Below are 18,071 nucleotides of genomic sequence, written 5' to 3' on the forward strand. Positions count from 1 at the left end.
TTTTAAATGACTCGGTGCCTATTTTCACTGTTTTTGTGACGTAGCTTCTTGAGCTGATTCATGGTTTATTTTGTTTTTTTTACCTTTTTTGACCTGGTGCCTTTTTTCACTGTTTTTTTGTTTTTGACGATGACCGATGTGGTTGTTTTTGTTTCCCGTTTTGTTTGCTTTCAAAAGGGGGAGTCCTTCGTCTCTTGGTTTTGGTGTCAGCAACTGCGCTTGTAAGCGGTTCGAGCTTCAGTGGTATCAGATGGCTACAGGGGTGTGGTTTTTGTTATGAATTTCCTTACTTTGCAGAACGCGTAATTCTCAAGTGTGCACTGTCGCTAGGCGTTCCTTTGCTTTTTGTTTTCATAGAAAGGGCCGGCCCGGTATAAGATTATCTTGTAAGCGGTTGGTTCTTGTGTGGTCTGTTTATCGCCTGGGCAGATTGTCACGTGCCATATTGATCAGATTTGAAGTGCGTTGGGGATCGCTATATATATTTGCCTTGTATTCCTTCCTTTAGTAAAGTTGTAAGTCTGCGTTAGTGTGTGTCTGCCTCCCTTTCGTCCGTGTTCTTGTTGCGCAGTTCGTCTTTTTTGCAAGGTGAATAGTATTGGCCAGATTTTGTCTCCTTGCCTGACGCCCTTCCTTATTGGAATTTTATTGCTGACTTTATGGAGGACTATGGTAGCTTTACAGTTCCTATATACATCTCTCAATATTTTTCCATAAGGCTCATCTACACCCTGATCCCGCAAAGCCTGTATTACTGCTGAGGTTTCCGTTGAGTCAAATGATTTCTCGTAATCAATGAAGGCTATATATGGAGGTTAGTTATATTCTGTGCATTTGTATATTATCTGATTGATAGTGTGAATATGATATATTGTTGAATATCCTTTACGAAAGCCTGCCTGACAATTTGGTTGATTAAAGTCTAAGGTTGCCCTGACTCTATTAGCGATTACCTGAGTAAATACCTTTTTAAGCGACGTACAGTAAGCTTATCGGTCTGTAAGTCCTTGGCCTCTCCTTTCTTGTGAATTAAGATTATGTTTGCGTTCTTCCAAGCTTCTGGTACGGTGGAGGTCAAAAGGCATTGCGTATACAGGGTGGTTATTTTTTCTAGCACAATCTCCTTTCCATCCTTCAACAGATCTGCTGTTACCTGATCCTCACCAGCACCTTTCCCTTTCCATTGCCCCTAAGGCTTTCTTTACTTCCTCTTTCTTTAGTGGCGGGATGACGCATTGCTGTGCGCTACTATCTCTCTCATTAGCGTTCAGATTACATTGGCTACTGTACAGATTTGTGTAGAACGCCTCGCCTACTTTAACTATCTTATTCATATTAATAATGACATTGCCCTCCTTGTCTCTTAACGCATACATCTGGATTTCCCCTATGCCTAGTTTCCTCTGAGCTGCTTTTAGGCTACCTCCGTTAAGAGCATGCTCGATTCTCTATATTAAACTTTCTTATGTCGACCACCCCTCACCCCCTTGCGCTTATTTATTAACATTGATAGCTGTACCAGCTCTGTTCTATCTGTAGTGTTGGACACTTTCGTGCTTTGGCGTTTCTTAATTCAATCTTTCGTCTACAGGGTAGCTAACCTGCATCCTGTCGAACCATCTTACCGCCTACTTCTACGACACACTACATAATGATATCAGTGAGATTGTCGTTCACTGTTCGAACACGAAGATCGTCGTCCTCATTTAAAGGCGAATATCTGTTCTGCAGGAATTTCCTGAATTCATTTATTTTTCCTCTTACCGCTAACTTGTTAAGGGATTCTGCTCCACCAGTTTCTTCCGTTCCCTCTTCATGTCCAAGCTAGTTGAAGACCCTATCAATCTGTGGCCGCTACAACGCGCCTTTCCGAGGATTTATTATACACCTTTTCCTAATCTATATTAGTAATCTTCCTGATCTCATAGCATCATCTATCCGGCTGTTCGCTGACGACTGCGCAATTTACAGAGAAATTTGCAACCCAACTGATACCTTAGTTCTTCAATCTAACATTAATAACATATCTGCTTGGTGCGGCACATGGCTAATGAAGCTTAATGCATCTAAATGTAAAGCAATGAAAGTAACACGAATTCCTTTCAAAACTAACCCGCATTCATATATTCTAAATGGCTCCCCCTTAGCTTTTGTTTCTGCATATAAGTATCATGGCGTATACATTACCAATGACCTTTCATGGAAAACGCATATCGAGCACATAACTAACAATGCTAATCGCATTCTTGGTTTCCTTGGCCGTAACTTGTCACTTGCTCCAGTTAGTTTAAAACTACTTCGGTACAAAACGGTCGTCCGATATAAAATAGAATATGCGCCCTCCGTATGGGACCCTAACATCAAATCACTGGTTAATGCCTTAGAACCTGTTCAGAATCGTTCAGCCCGTTTTATCTTGTCTAACTACTCTCGTTCGTCTAGCGTCACACTCATGAAGCGAACTCTAGACCTTCAAGACCTTTCACTGCGGTGTCATCTTTCTAGACTTTTAATTTTCCACAAAATATATTACACAAATCAATCGTTAAAACAAAGTCTTTTCACTGCTCCAAGTTATTTATCATCTCGTATTGATCACCAATTCATAGTGAGAGTTCCAAGGTGCAGAATTAACCAGTACTTTCATTCTTTCCTGTCCAAGACAAGCCCAGACTGAAACCACCTGACCGCCTGTATCGTCTTCATCCCAGAACCAGAAGCATTCAAATCTGCGCTTCTTCACCATTTATGTGAATATCTCTCCTTCTGTATTTGATTTTGATTAATCACTTACCACTCCTACCTGTAACGCCTCAACGGCCCTGATAGTAACGAAATAAATAAATAAATAAATAAATAAATAAATAAATAAATAAATAAATAAATAAATCCTGCACGATGCCAGGGTGAGCGCATAGTATGCAGTCTATTCTATTTTCAGTCTCACCACTAAGGCTCTTCGAACTCTACTCCCTGTTCTCTCGTTTGTGAATGATGGTAATTTTGATCTGTAGATTGTTACTCTTTGCGAACTCTACTGAGCCACCGTCGCCAACCGCCTGGTTTCCGGTCTGCTTCTGGCCTGCCTTCGGATTGAAGTCGCCGATCAGTACAGTGCACTGCGATGTTACTACTTCATTTTCCGATTCCATGTCTTCATTGAAGCATTCAACGATCTGGTCATCACTGCTGGTTGTAGACGTGTAGGCTTCTACCACCTTCGGCTTGTACCTCTTATTATGGCTAATTATGATAGCTGCTACCCTCTCGTTAATACTGTAGAGCTCCTCTATGTTGCCTTAGTGGCGAGGAATCCCACACGCAGTTCTTGTCTATCCGCTAATCCGCGATAGCACCGTATGGACCCTTCCTTTACTACTGTATACGCCTCATCTGCCCTAGCCTTACTAAGTCATGTAGCATCCCATTTAATGTCCGCTAGTTCCAAGAGTAGCACTGCTAGGCTAGCCTCACTAGATAACGTTCTAGCGTTAAACGTTGCCCGGTTCAGTTTCCAATGGCGGCCTGTCCGGAGCCAGAGATTCTTAGCACCCTCCGCTGCTTCACAGGTCTGACCGCCGCCTTGGTCAGTTGTTCCGCAGCCGCTGGGGACTGAAGGCCGAGGGTTAATTGGTGTGTTCATGGAGGGTTGTGGCCAATTACTACACCGGGGTGCCCAAATTCTGCTCTGGTGAGGGAGTGCTTTGTTGGTTCTGGTCACCTAGATCAGGCCGCACCACAGGCCTTGTTAAGCAATCCCATCGACACGCTTTTTTTTTCAAATCCGATAGAGAATGCGTGGCACCGGGATTCGAAACCCGGTCCTCTTGCACGCGAGGCAGATGCTCAACCTCTACGCTATCGCTTCTCACGTCGTCGTCAGCTGATGCCAATTATTAATTGACTAAAGTAGGCAGAGGAATTTCAGTATAAAACTGACGAATGAATGAAATCAACAGCTCCGCCATTCGTCATCGAAAGTGGTGACCATGCCGCAGTGCTAACAGAGAGACAGAGTGCTGCTTTTGCATGAAGCTACAATGATTTTACATGCAGAGCAGAAAGCACATTTGTTCACGTACTGACTGACAGCAGAAATGCCACCATTCGGGAAGTGAACCGCTTTCTTCTGGCGCCCACAGTGCTTCCTCAGTTATCCGCCCTACCCATCGTATTAGTTCTTTTCTTGCTCGTTATTGTCCACCTAGTCATAGTGCAACCTGAATTCTTGATTAACTACGCCGTGTGTCCTTTGCGTAGGATAACGTTTGCATTATTGGTGTTGTCAACATGTACTTATTAAAAGCAACAAAACAAATGGTCGTAGATTACCTAAGCATCTTAGCTGATTCCAAAATATGACCAGCCATTTGGTTCCCTACGCGGCTATAATTTTTGGACAACTCCTTAGTTTTGTCATACCTCGACCAGTCAGTGTACGCTCCGAACGGATGATGCATTTCTTTTTTGTCGAACAAAAGATGTAGGAACATATCTTTGTCGGCTGCCGCTTTGCAGTGCATGATTCGTGTCTAGATAATGGATTACAATGCTCCGCCATTGTGGCTACGAATAAGCATAAACCCGTCTCGAGGTTAAGGAATTATGATTGGAAAGGTTTAATGAGTACGTTGCCGAAAATAAATCATTTTGACTTATTTATCAAAATCCTTGATAGCAGTTTAGCTCAAACAGCGTCGCCCTTGCTGCCATTGGATTACTAAGACTGTCCTTGCCGCTATAGAAGAAAGCGAGTTGGGTTGGGCTAGGTTTTGCCGCTTACAAAAAACAGATTCTTACGAGAAGAGTTCAAGGTTGCTCGCAACAGTGCAAATGCAATAAAACTTTCGGAGAAACGCGGGTACTTCCAACGGAGATTTGAGGCATCGCGTCCAAGCCGATGCCGGACTTGGACGCTGATGAATGAGTTAAGAGGTTGCGCTTCCAAGAGACCAATAGATGTTATCTCTAAAATTTTTCGGCCCGATTGATCACTTTAGTAAACGATTTTTACGCTATTTTTTTTTCGGCTGTAAAAGACAGTGCTCCCGTTTCTGCATGCATTTAAACCAACAATTCCTCAGTCCTCAGTTCAGCAGCTTTGCATAAATGTACAGATGATGATCTCTCGAGCTATTCTGTTTAGCTTTAAAAGACGCAAATCTCGTGTACTGGATGGAGTGTCTGTTTAAATGCTGTACAGAAACTATTATTATTTGAAAGATGTTTTTACGGATTGAATGTACAATCATTGTTAGACAAGTTGTATTTGACCGACCGTGAGAAGCACTGGTTAATCCATTATATATAAGTCTTGTAAATCAACCTAGAAAACTGACAAGGTGTAACGATCCTTTCAATTCTTGCTCTTATCTTAAAAAAACATATTTACACTCTTATATGTCTTCCTTGAGGGGAATGATGTTTTTTTTTTCTTTTAACCATCAGTTTGGCCATATTCGAGGGAGAGGACGTCAGTTTGCTTTGTATGAAGTTTGTGTTGTTCTAAGTGACAAATTCGAGAACAATGAATTGGCGTGCTCTCTGTTTTTAGACGTCTCAAGAGCGTTTGACAGTGTTAATAAGAGTATATTGCGCCAGACATTGTACCATTATGTCCTTTGACGTCCATTCCTGTCTCTCTTATAGAGGTATCTGACAAATCGTACACAGATTGTAGCATTAGGAGGAGTCCAAAGTGATCCGATTGTCATCACGAGAGGAGTTCCGCAGCACCTCTGTTATTTAATCTTTATGTAAATGATCATGGTACTACCACATACCACAGTAGGGCTTTTCAATATACAGAAGATGCCCTTTTAATTACTCAGCATCATAACTATTACCAAGCAATCTCGAATCTTCAACATGACATACAGCATGTCATGAACTGGTTCCTTAAAAATTAAGCTTGTTTGTTTTCACAGCCCTTATAAGGAAATGCTTGTTGCTACACCTATTCTTTTACATTTACCTACATGTGATAATTGTACTTGACCCCCCCCCCCCCTCCCTACAGAATGTGTGTGTACCATTAAATACCTTGGAATTCATCTTGACGCTAATATGTCCTGGAATACACATTTAGCTTATGTATGTGCTGAGCGCCGTAGGGTAGCATGTTTAATGTATTCAATTAATTTATATCCCTGTGCAAGTCCCTAAAAATGTTGTCAGTGCACTAGCTTACATTGTATTGCGATATGGTACAACCTTTTCTTATCACTGCTGCAGTTTTTTTGGCATGATAAATTTAATGATGTTTGAAAAGTTTGCTGAAATCTGTCTGTTATGGTATATGTGCCATTGGGTACGAATTTCTTCACACACCCGCACATCTCTTATTTTGATTTCCTGTATAAATTAGCAGTTGTAAAATATATTTGCACTAGAGAATGTTGTAATATATATACCTTAGTAAGGAAATTTCGCTACAAAAACGATTTACTTTTCCTCGCACGCGAACCAAGTACGGAGAACGTGTACCGCCCTACTATGTACCTTTGATATTGAACAGATTTCCTGACGATTTTTTTTGTCTTAAAAAGTTGCAAACTTGTAAAACAAACTGTTTTAGAGCAATTCCCTTCATATTCGTTTCTGTTCTTTTCCATCTGTGTTCTTTTTTTTGTGTCGTTTAAAAGTTCTGAACTTTTTTTTGAGTGATGTGTATTGATGTCGCCAACTGCGAGGCACTGTCCCTCAAGCCTACCTTGGCTTTAGCAGGCCTGAATTTATACCATGTTCTCAGAAAATAGATTACTATTAGTTTGGAGGCGAGAGATGTGAATATGAGAAGTTGAAAGATGTGCTTTAAATCAGTCTAAATATGGCATTGCGGAAACCAGAAACTTTCTATACGCATCCTTCGTGTCGGACCAGTACTCCGTCACTCAGTCGCACATGGTGAGAATATCTGATCCGATATCGAGCTTTCTTCAAGGTACTGAGCCTTAGATGAATGCACGCTTGTGGCGTGTTCTGTACTGTGTATCGAAGTATTGGGAAGTTGAAAATGCAGCCCGAAAGTGAGCCCGATATTTGGGAGTCTTGTAAAATTAGGCATGCCGGCATGGCAGCCCCTTCACCCGGATTGCGCTTTGCGCTGCAGGCCGCTCACAGCGTGCTTCCTCTTTTTGTCTCTGCAGCCAGTGGCACGTCATGTCCATAGCCGTGTTCGTGTGCTGGGCGGGGCGCCGGTCGTACCCTTTTATCTACCACCTGAGGGACAGCCTCGTAGACAAGTAAGTCGCCTTTCGCGAATGCATTCTAAAGACCGAATGGTAACTATCAAAGGATTTAAATTTGAAGGAATTTATGCATCGCAGACAATCATTCTAGCCACATCAAGCCGCCAGCGCAGCATCAATAGCAACCAAAAAATGTTAGAGATCACAGTCGCTACCCGCATTGGAGGAATGTGAAAGCATTGACGCCTCCTTGACACTTCGCCTTTCTATGCCCCTCTTTGAGTCCATTGACGTTTGTGTCTAATTAATTATTAAATGTCAATCAAACTTTTTGTTTGATTAATTATCACTCATCAAACACATTTCAATCTATTTCAAACATTATTTTCGATTCTTTGTCTATTTTTTCACTATTCTTCCGTCCACGGCTGCTTTCCTGTCCATTCACTATACGACGTCCGCGCTATTTCGACGTCTTTTTGACATTATTGACTCTGAATAATTAACTAACCATCCTATTGACATAAATATCTTTTCGTATCATTCTCACATCGTTCTCTATCGATCGCAGCCATCCGTTTGATGCTTTCTCTTTTGTAAACGTCACGATCGCTGCGGACACGTTTCGGTGACACGACCTCGTGGGCATAGCCTAGAAATGCTTTCGCATTAGTAAATGTCGCGCATAGCTTGCGATTAGATCGCATGCAGTCCGGTCATAACGTGAAAGATAAATAAAACGCATAGCCTTGCGTGTGGTCATAAAAGTGGTCTTCTTTACCCCGAAAAACTCTCAAGTTGCGGCTTGAAACTTGAAATTAACAAGCTTATTATAAATCTCCGCACTGTATCTGATCTTGCTGAGAAATAAAATATGTAAAAGAAAAATATTTCAGGCCCGCAACAGTTATATGGAAGGTCCTGAGACAGCTGTCAACGTGTTTTGTTTGTTTTTCTTTCTATTTTGCGGTTTGTTCTCATTTATGTTTTGTAAACCAAAAAAAAAAGCAAGGAAAAGTTGGTTTAACACCTGACTATGGCCTCTTATTCCTGAACAAGTTTGTTCTTGTTTGTATTTTTCAGTTTGTTATCATTTAGATCGTGTAAACCAAGGAAAAGCTAGAAAAAGTTGGTTTACCACCTCACTATGGCCTGTTCTTTCTTAGCAATGAAAACATGCATTAAAAACTTTGAGTCGTATGAATCAGGAGTCTAAACACATTGTGACGATTTCAGAACAAAAAGAAAAATGCAACATTTGGGACTATGAAAGGGCAATAACGACACTTTGTTCATACTTGACTTTCACAAGGCAAATGAAAATGAATAATTATCAAATTTTCTTTAAACAAAACGATTCGAACAAACTTAAGTGCGAAAGAAGTGAGAGAAGTGAGAAGTGAACAAGGAAGAACTTCTTCACAATAAATCTTTCTGGGACCACAATTTCTCACAGTAAACTTGCATTGGCTGTGCAGGTCATCAGGAGATGCGGTAATAAGTGTGTTAATTTTTCAATCTGTAATTAGTTCAAGTTCTTAGGATGTGTTTCATATGCTTAAAATTCAAACTGATATAAGTTATGTTAGTTTTGTATATTCTCCGTGTTCGTTTTTTGCTTGCTTCTTAATCAAAGTTGCTAGACAGTTATTCCACGCTCACCGATTTAGACTTTACGCTCGAAAATTTTCCTTTCAAAAATCTTGGTTTATTGCGTCACTCTGGAGAATAATTAAGCCAGCCTCTTTCTGGTTTTATGCCTTGCCCATCATATTAATTCCAACACGGTAGGCAAACCTATTCTCGCAAAAATTTTCGCAGCAGACATTTTTTTATGAAGGACCATGCATTTTTTAATTTTTATGAAGCTTAACTGTTTAAAGTGACCGGCTGTGAGGGACGCCGTCATAGAGAGCTCTAGGTAATTTCAACCACCTGTTCTTCTTTAACGTGCACTGTTATAGCACAATGCGCAGGCTTCTAGGAAGTCGACTCAATCGAAATGACACCGCCTCAACCGGAATCGAAACCACGTTCTGGGGTCACTCGACGGTGAGAATGTGTCACACGGGAAATTTCGTCAAATGAGTGGGCATTACTCCTTCCTCGCTTTGGCCACGGCCCCACCTGGTTTCTCACACGGCGGCGAGCGCAACTGGGTTTCGTGGCTTTTGTTAGCCTTTCAAAAGATGGCACATACCCACACTGGGATATAGGCCAAGAATCGTCGACTGCGAGCCTCATGAGCGCATGCGCGACAAGGTTCTTTTTCATCTTTTTGGTGTTGGCTTCATGCCGGGCAAATCGCTAGTGGTCCGGGCTTCCTCTATCTAATTTATATATATTTAACCTTCTCTTGAGAGGACTAATAAAAACTTGGAGGACACTTTAGCTTCGCCTTTAAGAGTAGAGCGCGATAGGGTCATTGTGCCAGCGCTGCTCATCAATAGCCGCTGTCAGCAGCCGTGTGCTGCGGGGGGAGGGAGGGGTGGCGGTACACCACTTATCGTCAGCCGTTATGGCAGCCTGGCTTGGGGAGCGGAGGTGCCGGTTCCGCATGTAGACGGGGACAGCGGTGCAACGCATGCGCCGCAGGTGCACCTGGGATTTTTCAAGCACAATCCATGCGATGGAGTCGCGGCAGCCTTGCACTGTGCGTAGAAAGAATGATAAAATGACCGCTGCTGCGTCATCGGCGCGCTCACTTTTCGGCTTGGCGTTTTGTTTCTCCGGCCACCCGCAGAGGGAATATCGCCGAGTTTCGTCCCACCGACCACATCGCTTCCGAGCTCCAGCTGCTCAAGGAGGAGAAACACAGAACCAACTAAACAGGCTCACGGCTCCGACAGTGAGCGGCGGACGGCATCAGAGTCAATCTCTGCGTCGGCAACATCATGCCTCTATTTTGTCCCCATACTTCCTCCCTTAGTACTCCTATCACCGAGCCTCCATTCGCTATTTCATCTTTTGCTCCTGCACGATTTTATCTGAGACCATAGACTGGCTTTCGCCCACGCGACCGCTCCAGGCGGACTCCGTTCTTTCCCAAGTCACGCTGCGCCATTCCCGTCGGCCGGAAGCCTCGTCGAGCATAGAGATGGCTTTGATGACGCCATGCCGATGATGATGCAGCAGAATAATGGCCACTGATGCGGTCGCTTAATGAGAGTGAACCCCGGACGAGAGCAAAAACAGCGTTCACGCATTCCTCGTGCGCCCCGCAGCTGTCGACGAGCAAGCACTGCACTTAGGTTCAGTTGAGCCGGCTAGCCTGCCGTGACCGGTGTTACCCTAAGTGACACTGCGATTATTTCTTCGGCCAGAATTTATTTATTTCTGCACTCTCAATGCCAGAGGGCGTTACAGAGAAGAGGGGCATACAAAATTGTGGGCGCGTTTCCTCAAGGCATGAGCATTGGTTGTGGTGCCGATGGAAGCAGGGAGGTGGTTCCACTCGCTGCGGTTGCGAGGAGTAAACGATACGAATTGATACGAGTATCGGTGCGGCATGACGAAGCCCGTGCCTTAAATTGATCATCGATGCGGGATCTCACGTAGGATGGGGAAATAAACGCTTGTGTTCGAGAGTGCTGTATATGTCCCAAAAGATTTACAATAGTAAATATTTTGGAACATATACAGCCGCAAGTACCGGTGACCATGAACAAGCTCAGGGAGATTAAGAACAATGCTCTTGGAAGATACATTGGCAGTTCTTGTGTAGTTAGACGGAATAAATTGGGTGGCACAGATCTGTATTGAATAAATAGATTGTAATGGGGTTAGATGACCAAGATACAAAACTGATCATGCATTTTCTAGTTTGGGTATTATTGGAGCTTTCTAAAGGTGGAGTTTTCCAGACACACCGGCCGACGAGAAACAACATCGAACGATGGTTTATGTGGTTTAATGCTCCTAAGTGACGCAGGCTATGAGGAACGCCGTAGTGAAGGCTCGGAAATTTTCGACCACCTGGGTTTTTTTAACATGCACTGATATCGCGCACTACACGGGCCTCTAGAATTTCGCCGCCATCGAAATTCAACCGCCGCGGCCGGGATCGAACCCGTGTCTTTCGGACTGGCAGTCGAGCGCCATAACCACCCTGCCACCGCGGCGGCGCCGATACCACTCGCGAAATTACTTCATCAGTGATAACGCTAGAAAGCCAGGTCTCGGCGAAATTGGCTACGTCGGCTCAGGACATGTAAGTTACGGCGGATTGATCATCGCATTTATTCCCGACACCACGTAAATTGTAAAACGCGACAAATATCGGTTCTGTTCTTGGGCCTTTGGGCTGCTATTTTTGAAAGTTGCGCGAACTGTTAGCGACTTCAGCGGACATGCTACCAGTGGCAGCGGCGCCATCAGACATCGAATCCAACTGTCCGACGCCTTCCGTAACTGAACAATACATGTAGCATAAAGGTTCATATACAGTCTGTTTGATCGAAGAGAATACGAATAGCCGACAAGGCAAGCAAAAAATTTAAAAAATGAGGTTTAGCTTTGCTTACTTTCTGATAGGATATCCTCTTCGCATCTTCTACAGTACAGCATTTCTTTCTGCGTTGTGCATAACAGCTGTGAAAAGGAGGAATCGATTGTCCAAAGAAGCTTTTTTGTAAAGGGAATGTCTTAATGCCCATCTGAAACGCAATTCTATGAACGGAACTGAATGTTTCTCAGTTTAGATGGCGTAAAACTATATTTAGGAACAGTCTTGGAGCTCACAAACAAAGAAACGTCGCAATAAAATACTTTTACTTCCTTATCCCTTCCCTTACGGCGCGGTTCAGGTGTCCAACGATATATGAGACAGATACTGCGCCATTTCCTTTCCCCAAAAACCAATTATTATTACTTTCAACTCAATTTTCTCAAACAAGAATTTTATTAAGACGGTACCATTATCTTGAAAACAATACGAGGATTAAGGTCAAACCGTGGTTCTTTATATCCGCGTGTCGGAATATAATGAGCCAAAATTAGACGTGTGCAGTGATTTTTTTTATTTTATATCATTCAAGCATAGTTTATTGAAAGGAGATAGGTACTATCGGGGACAAAAGTTTCCGGGATGCGAGTTCTCGGAAAAACGTTTATTCTAGTTCCACCTCGCTTCCAAGTCGCCTGATATTGTTACCAGACGAAGGAGCATTCAGGCTTTCAGTACCTTCATACAATATCACGCGACTGAGTAGCGATGAGAAGCTGCAATAAACGCTTTTACAAGAACTCACGTCCCGCAAACCTTTTTCCCCCATTTTACATGCATGTTTCTATGCAGGTGGGACCCCAGAACACGAGCTGAGTTGCGGAAGATGTCCTTTGATTAGATTTCTAATATTTTGTCAGCCTGAGCTACACATGGCGCTAAAAAGCGCCGATAAATACGATAAAAACAGTTTTTTGCATACAATGATGACAAATATCAGGGAATAATCAGCAGCGATAAACAAATGCATGTTGGTCGCTACAAAAACGGAATGCATCTTTTGTAAAGCAGTGCAAACAACGTCAGACAAGAATAATAAGGGCACGGGTCGAGCGCTGAATGGTTAGCTATTGTGATCCTGCAGTAAAGTGAAAGCCTGTTTACGCGAGGTGACTTGATATGAGTGAAATAAACAGCATTCCTGCTTGGCTCTTGTGCCTCGTCTGACTGCAGCTGTTGAGGAGCAAGCACTCTATTTAGGCCCTGTTGAAAGGGGAAGCCTGTCGCAATCGGTGTTACCCGAGCTGGCATTGTACCGATGTTGCCCGCTGGAAGCTCTGCCGAACATAGAGGTGGCTTTGATCACATCACATCGAAGATGATTCAGCAGGAGAATAGCCAGGGATGCGGTCTCTTGGTTTGAGTGAAACCTGGGCGAAAGCAAAAATAGCGGTCATGCTGGGCTCGTGCGCGCCGCCGGACTGCAGCTGATGACTAGGAAGCACACGATTTATGCAGTATCGAGCATGCAAGCCTGCAGTAATCGGTGTTAATCAAAGTGATTTTGCGTGAGTGTCGTTCGCCGGAGCCCTGTCAAATATGCAGATGGATTTTATAACATCACGTAGATTATGACGCAGCTAAATAATAGCCAGTGATGTGTTCATTTGGTGTGAGTAAATCTTGAATAAGACAAAAATAGCGTTCACGTTCGGCTCGTGCACCCAACCCAGCTGCAGCTGATGGCGAGCAAGCGCTCGATTTAGGCCCAGTTGAGGCGGGGGCCTCTCGTAGTCTGTGCTAACTGAAGTGACGTTGCGGCAATGTTGTTCGCCGCAAGCCGTGTGACACAGGGATGGCTTTGATGACACCATGTCGACGATTATGCCGCCGAGAGTTATTCAGTAATATAGTGGTATCGTGTGAGTGAATCCTGGAGGCGAGCAAAAAAATTGATGATGGCCTAGCCCTGCTAGGCCAGTATAAACGTAGCGTAAGCGCGGCGACATATGGTTCTGAAGAATTAATATATGAAAGGCACGCATTCACCCATCATCATCATCAGCCTGACTAGACTCAACTCGCTGCAGGGCAAAGGCCTCTCCCATGTCTCTCCAATTAACCCTGTCCTTTGCCAGCTGCGCCCTCCCTATGCCGGCAAACCTCCTAATCTCATCCGCCCACCTAACCTTCTGCTGCCCCCCTGCTACGCTTGTCTTCTCTTGGAAATCCACTCCGTTAGCCTTAAGGACCAGAGGTTATCTTGCCTTCGCAGTACATGCCCTGCCCAAGCCCATTTCTTCCTCTTGATTTCGACTAGGATGTCATTAACACGGTTTGTTTCCTTACCCACTCTGCTCGCTTTTGGCCTCTTAACGTTGCACCTATAATTTTCCTTTCTATAGATCACTGTGCAGTCCTTAACTTAAGCTGAACCCTTTTCGTTACCTTCCACGTTTCTGCCCCGTAGGTGAGTACCGGTAAATAGAGCTGTTGTACACTTTTCTCTTGAGGGATTTTGGCAACCTGCTATTCATGATCTGAAAGAACCTGCCATATGCGCTCCCCCCATTCGGCTACTTTAACTATCTTATCCATATTGCTAATGACATTGCCCTCCTTGTCTCTTAACGCATACATCTGGTTTTTCTCTAGTTTCCTCTTCACCGCTTTTAGGCTACCTCCGTTCTGTAGAGCATGCTCGATTCTCTCCATATTAAACTTCCTTATGTCGGATACCTTGTACTTATTTATTTTGCGCCTTTATTCACGGTTAAACTTCGTGGCGGAGTGGTAGCGTCTCCGCCTCATACGCCAAACGCCCTGGTTCGATTCCCAGCTTCGACACACCGCTTTTTTTATTCACATTTGTGACGTCACTGTTACTCACGCATGCGCAGCACGACTGTCCAGGGTGCACGCGAAACTGGTCAACCTCGGCCAGTGCAGCTTACACTACAGAACAGCGCTCATGCTACTCTCGTCCCTCCCGCAGGAAGAGCTGTTGACGAGCAAGCACTCTATTTAAGCCCTCTTGTCCCTCGTCCACCGCAAGCCGTGTCGAACAAGGTAATGGCTTTGATGGCATCACGTCGATGACGCAGCAGAAGGATAGCAGTTTTGTGGTAACATGGTATGAGTGTGTGGTGGCGCGGAATCGCCGCGTGCTATGAGGTAAAGAAGTGAAAGAAGAGATGCGCTGCAGCTATAAGTCAGAGAAAACAGTATTTGTAGGTCCCTCTTTCGAGGTTAGGACTCCATCTGTCTCTTCCAGTTATTCTTTCGTTCGGTGCGAGCGCAAAGGGATTCCCGTTAAGCAGTGTCTGCGGCTACCTTCATGATTACAGAAGTGCAACTGATCGATTACCTTGTTAGCTGTATACAAAATTTTGTGGCATGTCCAAAAATGCTCGATTCTATTCCTGGTAATCCATTTTTCTTTCATTCATTTGAATTTTCCAATTTTTATCTTTATTCAGACTTCTCGTGCCTATTTTTCCTGGCGCAAATACCTCATTGGGATTATCTACTGAACCTTGGCCAATCCCCCTGCGTGGGTATGTGCATGCTTACTAAGGAGAAGAAGAAGAAGAAGAAGCTATAATAGGACCGTTTGCTTGCGGCTCGTGTGGAAGCAGCATCTCTTTAGCGAGGGAATATAACGCAGAGTAGGACAGGATGCAAGAAGAGACGAACAACACGAGCGCTAACTTCCAGCAAATTTTATTGCACACATGCGACATATTTGTACACCAGAGACGCGTCATCGCTTGTGCTAACGGTAACGTTGCCTCAGAAACGAGAGTTCTTTATCACATAAAAAGACAGAGGGAGTGCTTACACATGTCTCTTCCGAAGAATTTATCCTTTCAACTTCAATTATTAATCGCGTGGTCATGTTGCTACTTTATGCTAGCACAGCAGTTTTTTTCAAAAATTCGTTTGTACGTTTTAGATTCGCATGAACGAAGGTGGTCAACAAGTGATCTCTCTTTCCCGTTCTCGACGTCGCGTGCGTGTTCTATCAATCTCTGATTGAGGCAGCTCCCCGTCTGGCCGAAGTAATGGCCCTCGCATGATAACGCTATTTTATATACCACACCTTCAATGCATGTCACATAAGGCTTCTGATGACGAGTCGTGCATGCACGTGTTCTGTGGTCGCTGGTTTTTCCAATCTTGCAAATTGAGACGAGTTTCTTTGGTGCCGAAAATGTCAGCTGCGTTTGCCCGCTGTCCAATTCTTTTCAGATTATGAGAAATATGATGCAAATATGTCAATACAATAAAGCGCTTTCTTTCATCGGGGGCTGTTGACATTGATCTTCATTTAGTTTTGCTTAGAAGCTTCACGCAATAGACACCTGGACATCGGCGGGGTATCCAGCATCAGTCAGCCTTTTGTTCTGCTCCTTAAAACTTTCATACATTCTGTGCGTACATGATTTTCTCAGGGAGTTTCTCAGGGCGCTTTCCAGGTGTGGCTTGCTTCATTTGGACCAGGTGCCCAGACAGTCGCGGAAGGGACGAGGCGCCGGGCAGCAGCACAACAAGCAGGATCTCTAGGGACGCCAAGTATCAGGGGGCCCGCCTGGCTCCTGGGAAGTTATGGAAGTCGACTGGCAGTGACAGTAATTTTTGCCGCTCTTTGTCCGGGAATCCTGCTTGATTTTCGTCCCTTCACTTAGGTCCTTCCTTTGGGACCTGCATACGTACATAAGGTGCAACTGGAACGAGGTGCAAAAATTCTTGTCTTCTGTTTCTTGCGACAGTTCACGATATCGCCGATTTGACCAAGGCCAAATACGAATGCTTCTAAATTATCACCACAATAAAACGTTACATACGCGGCACCTCAAAGCAGATTGTTGGAACGCCAGGAGTTTCCAGCGCGAACGCACTGGCGGCGTGAGGACCCCTGGAGGTGCCACATACGGGCAAGAAGCTATGGCCGCATGGATGCCGCGCCGGGAACAATCAACGCGTACACACTGTCGATGCGGAAGTCTCCCTCACCCGGCTGTCGAGTTGGGGCGACCATTTGGATTCGGTTTTGAACATTTCACTCGCTAAATGGGATACTGTTACCACGGCTGTGCTGCATCTGCAGAACCTTCCACAAGTGCGTATTCCGATCGCCGTGAACGCGACCGCCTTCGGAAGCGACAGACGAGATCTTTCAACACGGAAGGCGACCAACACTGCGATCGCCTAAGGAAGCGCCAGGCGAGATCTATGACAAAACGAAGAGTGGCATGGATTTCGCGTCATACTTCAGCTATTACATGCCGTCACTCGCCGTCAAGGGGCGATAGCACAAAATACACGCATAAATACCATTTTTTTCTAAAGCCGTTTCTTCTTTATGGCTTCGAAAGACGGCTCAGCACCCATGCATTTCTGCATAGGCGAAGTCGAGGTGTAGCACGGATTACACCATTACTTTTCTTAACCAAAATACCTAATAAATTAAAATAATGAATAATACTCAGAAAGAGCTTTCACAAAATTCACTAAATGTTGCAACGTACATTTTGTGTGCAAGTCTCAAATGACTGTATTTTATCGTGATATTGGGGCGACGAGGTCCATAGCATGAACAAGTTTGTTCAACACTGACCGACGACCGTCAGCCAGAAAGCAAGCATTACGAAATCCAGAACGAAGTCGCTGCAGAATAAGACTATCGCACAGAGAGACGCAGACCGCGGTGCAATCAATACAGTGCGCGCCACATAACGGGAGCCAAGTGTTTAAAAAATTATTGGTACATGCTGAGCGACAGAAAATGAGGTCATTTGGCTGGCGATCGCTGAGAGCCACCGAAAGTATCTTACCTTATGCTTTTCTAATCAATAACTTAAGTTCCCAGGCTTTAAAGCCTTAATAAAGCTATATTGACGTCATTTTTGTAGGTATAGCGCAGCTGTGAAAGTTTTCTGCACTGTGCGAAACGCGGGAGAAATCGAATTTCTGCGACCATATCCCGTGTTTCAACATCCCCGCGCTTGGGTGCTGCGCTTCCCTACTGGCTCTTAGCACGGTTGACCCACGGTACGAAGCTGTGGTGGCCATCAGTGCGCGCAAGCACCAGCAGCAGCCATTTCGCGTTGGTGTGGGGTATCGTGCGCTCCCTTCAGTGTTGAATGCTACAGTTGCAGAAATTGCTTCAGTTGCGATTGTTTATTCAGGCTTTGTAAATCGTTAAAATGTTCAGACTTTGAGGACTCATCTTTCCGACGGAATTTCTCACCTACTCTGTCAATTCAAACTATGTACACAGGTTCAGCTAATTAACTTATGATCAAATAATACTTGAGGGGATACTTAAGCTACAAGGGTGTGACGCGATAGCGCTAATGGGTCATCCCTTCAGCGACCTGGGGTCCTTTGTCTATCACTGTTTATTCCTTGACCATCACATAACGCTTAATCTT

General features: G+C 44.3%; 1 protein-coding gene across 2 annotated transcripts in view; it reads left to right on the top strand.

The window, feature by feature from the left end:
* Positions 1–18,071, top strand: part of LOC144116285 (uncharacterized) — a 284,670-nt gene that overhangs the window by 212,115 nt on the left and 54,484 nt on the right. For both annotated transcript variants that reach the window (XM_077651022.1, XM_077651023.1), the window contains exon 12: positions 7,149–7,244. In XM_077651022.1, coding sequence (XP_077507148.1) covers positions 7,149–7,244 — 96 coding nt within the window. The remainder of the gene's footprint in view (positions 1–7,148; positions 7,245–18,071) is intronic.

The sequence above is a fragment of the Amblyomma americanum genome, chromosome 1 (genome assembly GCF_052857255.1).
Source record: "Amblyomma americanum isolate KBUSLIRL-KWMA chromosome 1, ASM5285725v1, whole genome shotgun sequence".
Lineage (NCBI taxonomy): Eukaryota > Metazoa > Arthropoda > Arachnida > Ixodida > Ixodidae > Amblyomma > Amblyomma americanum.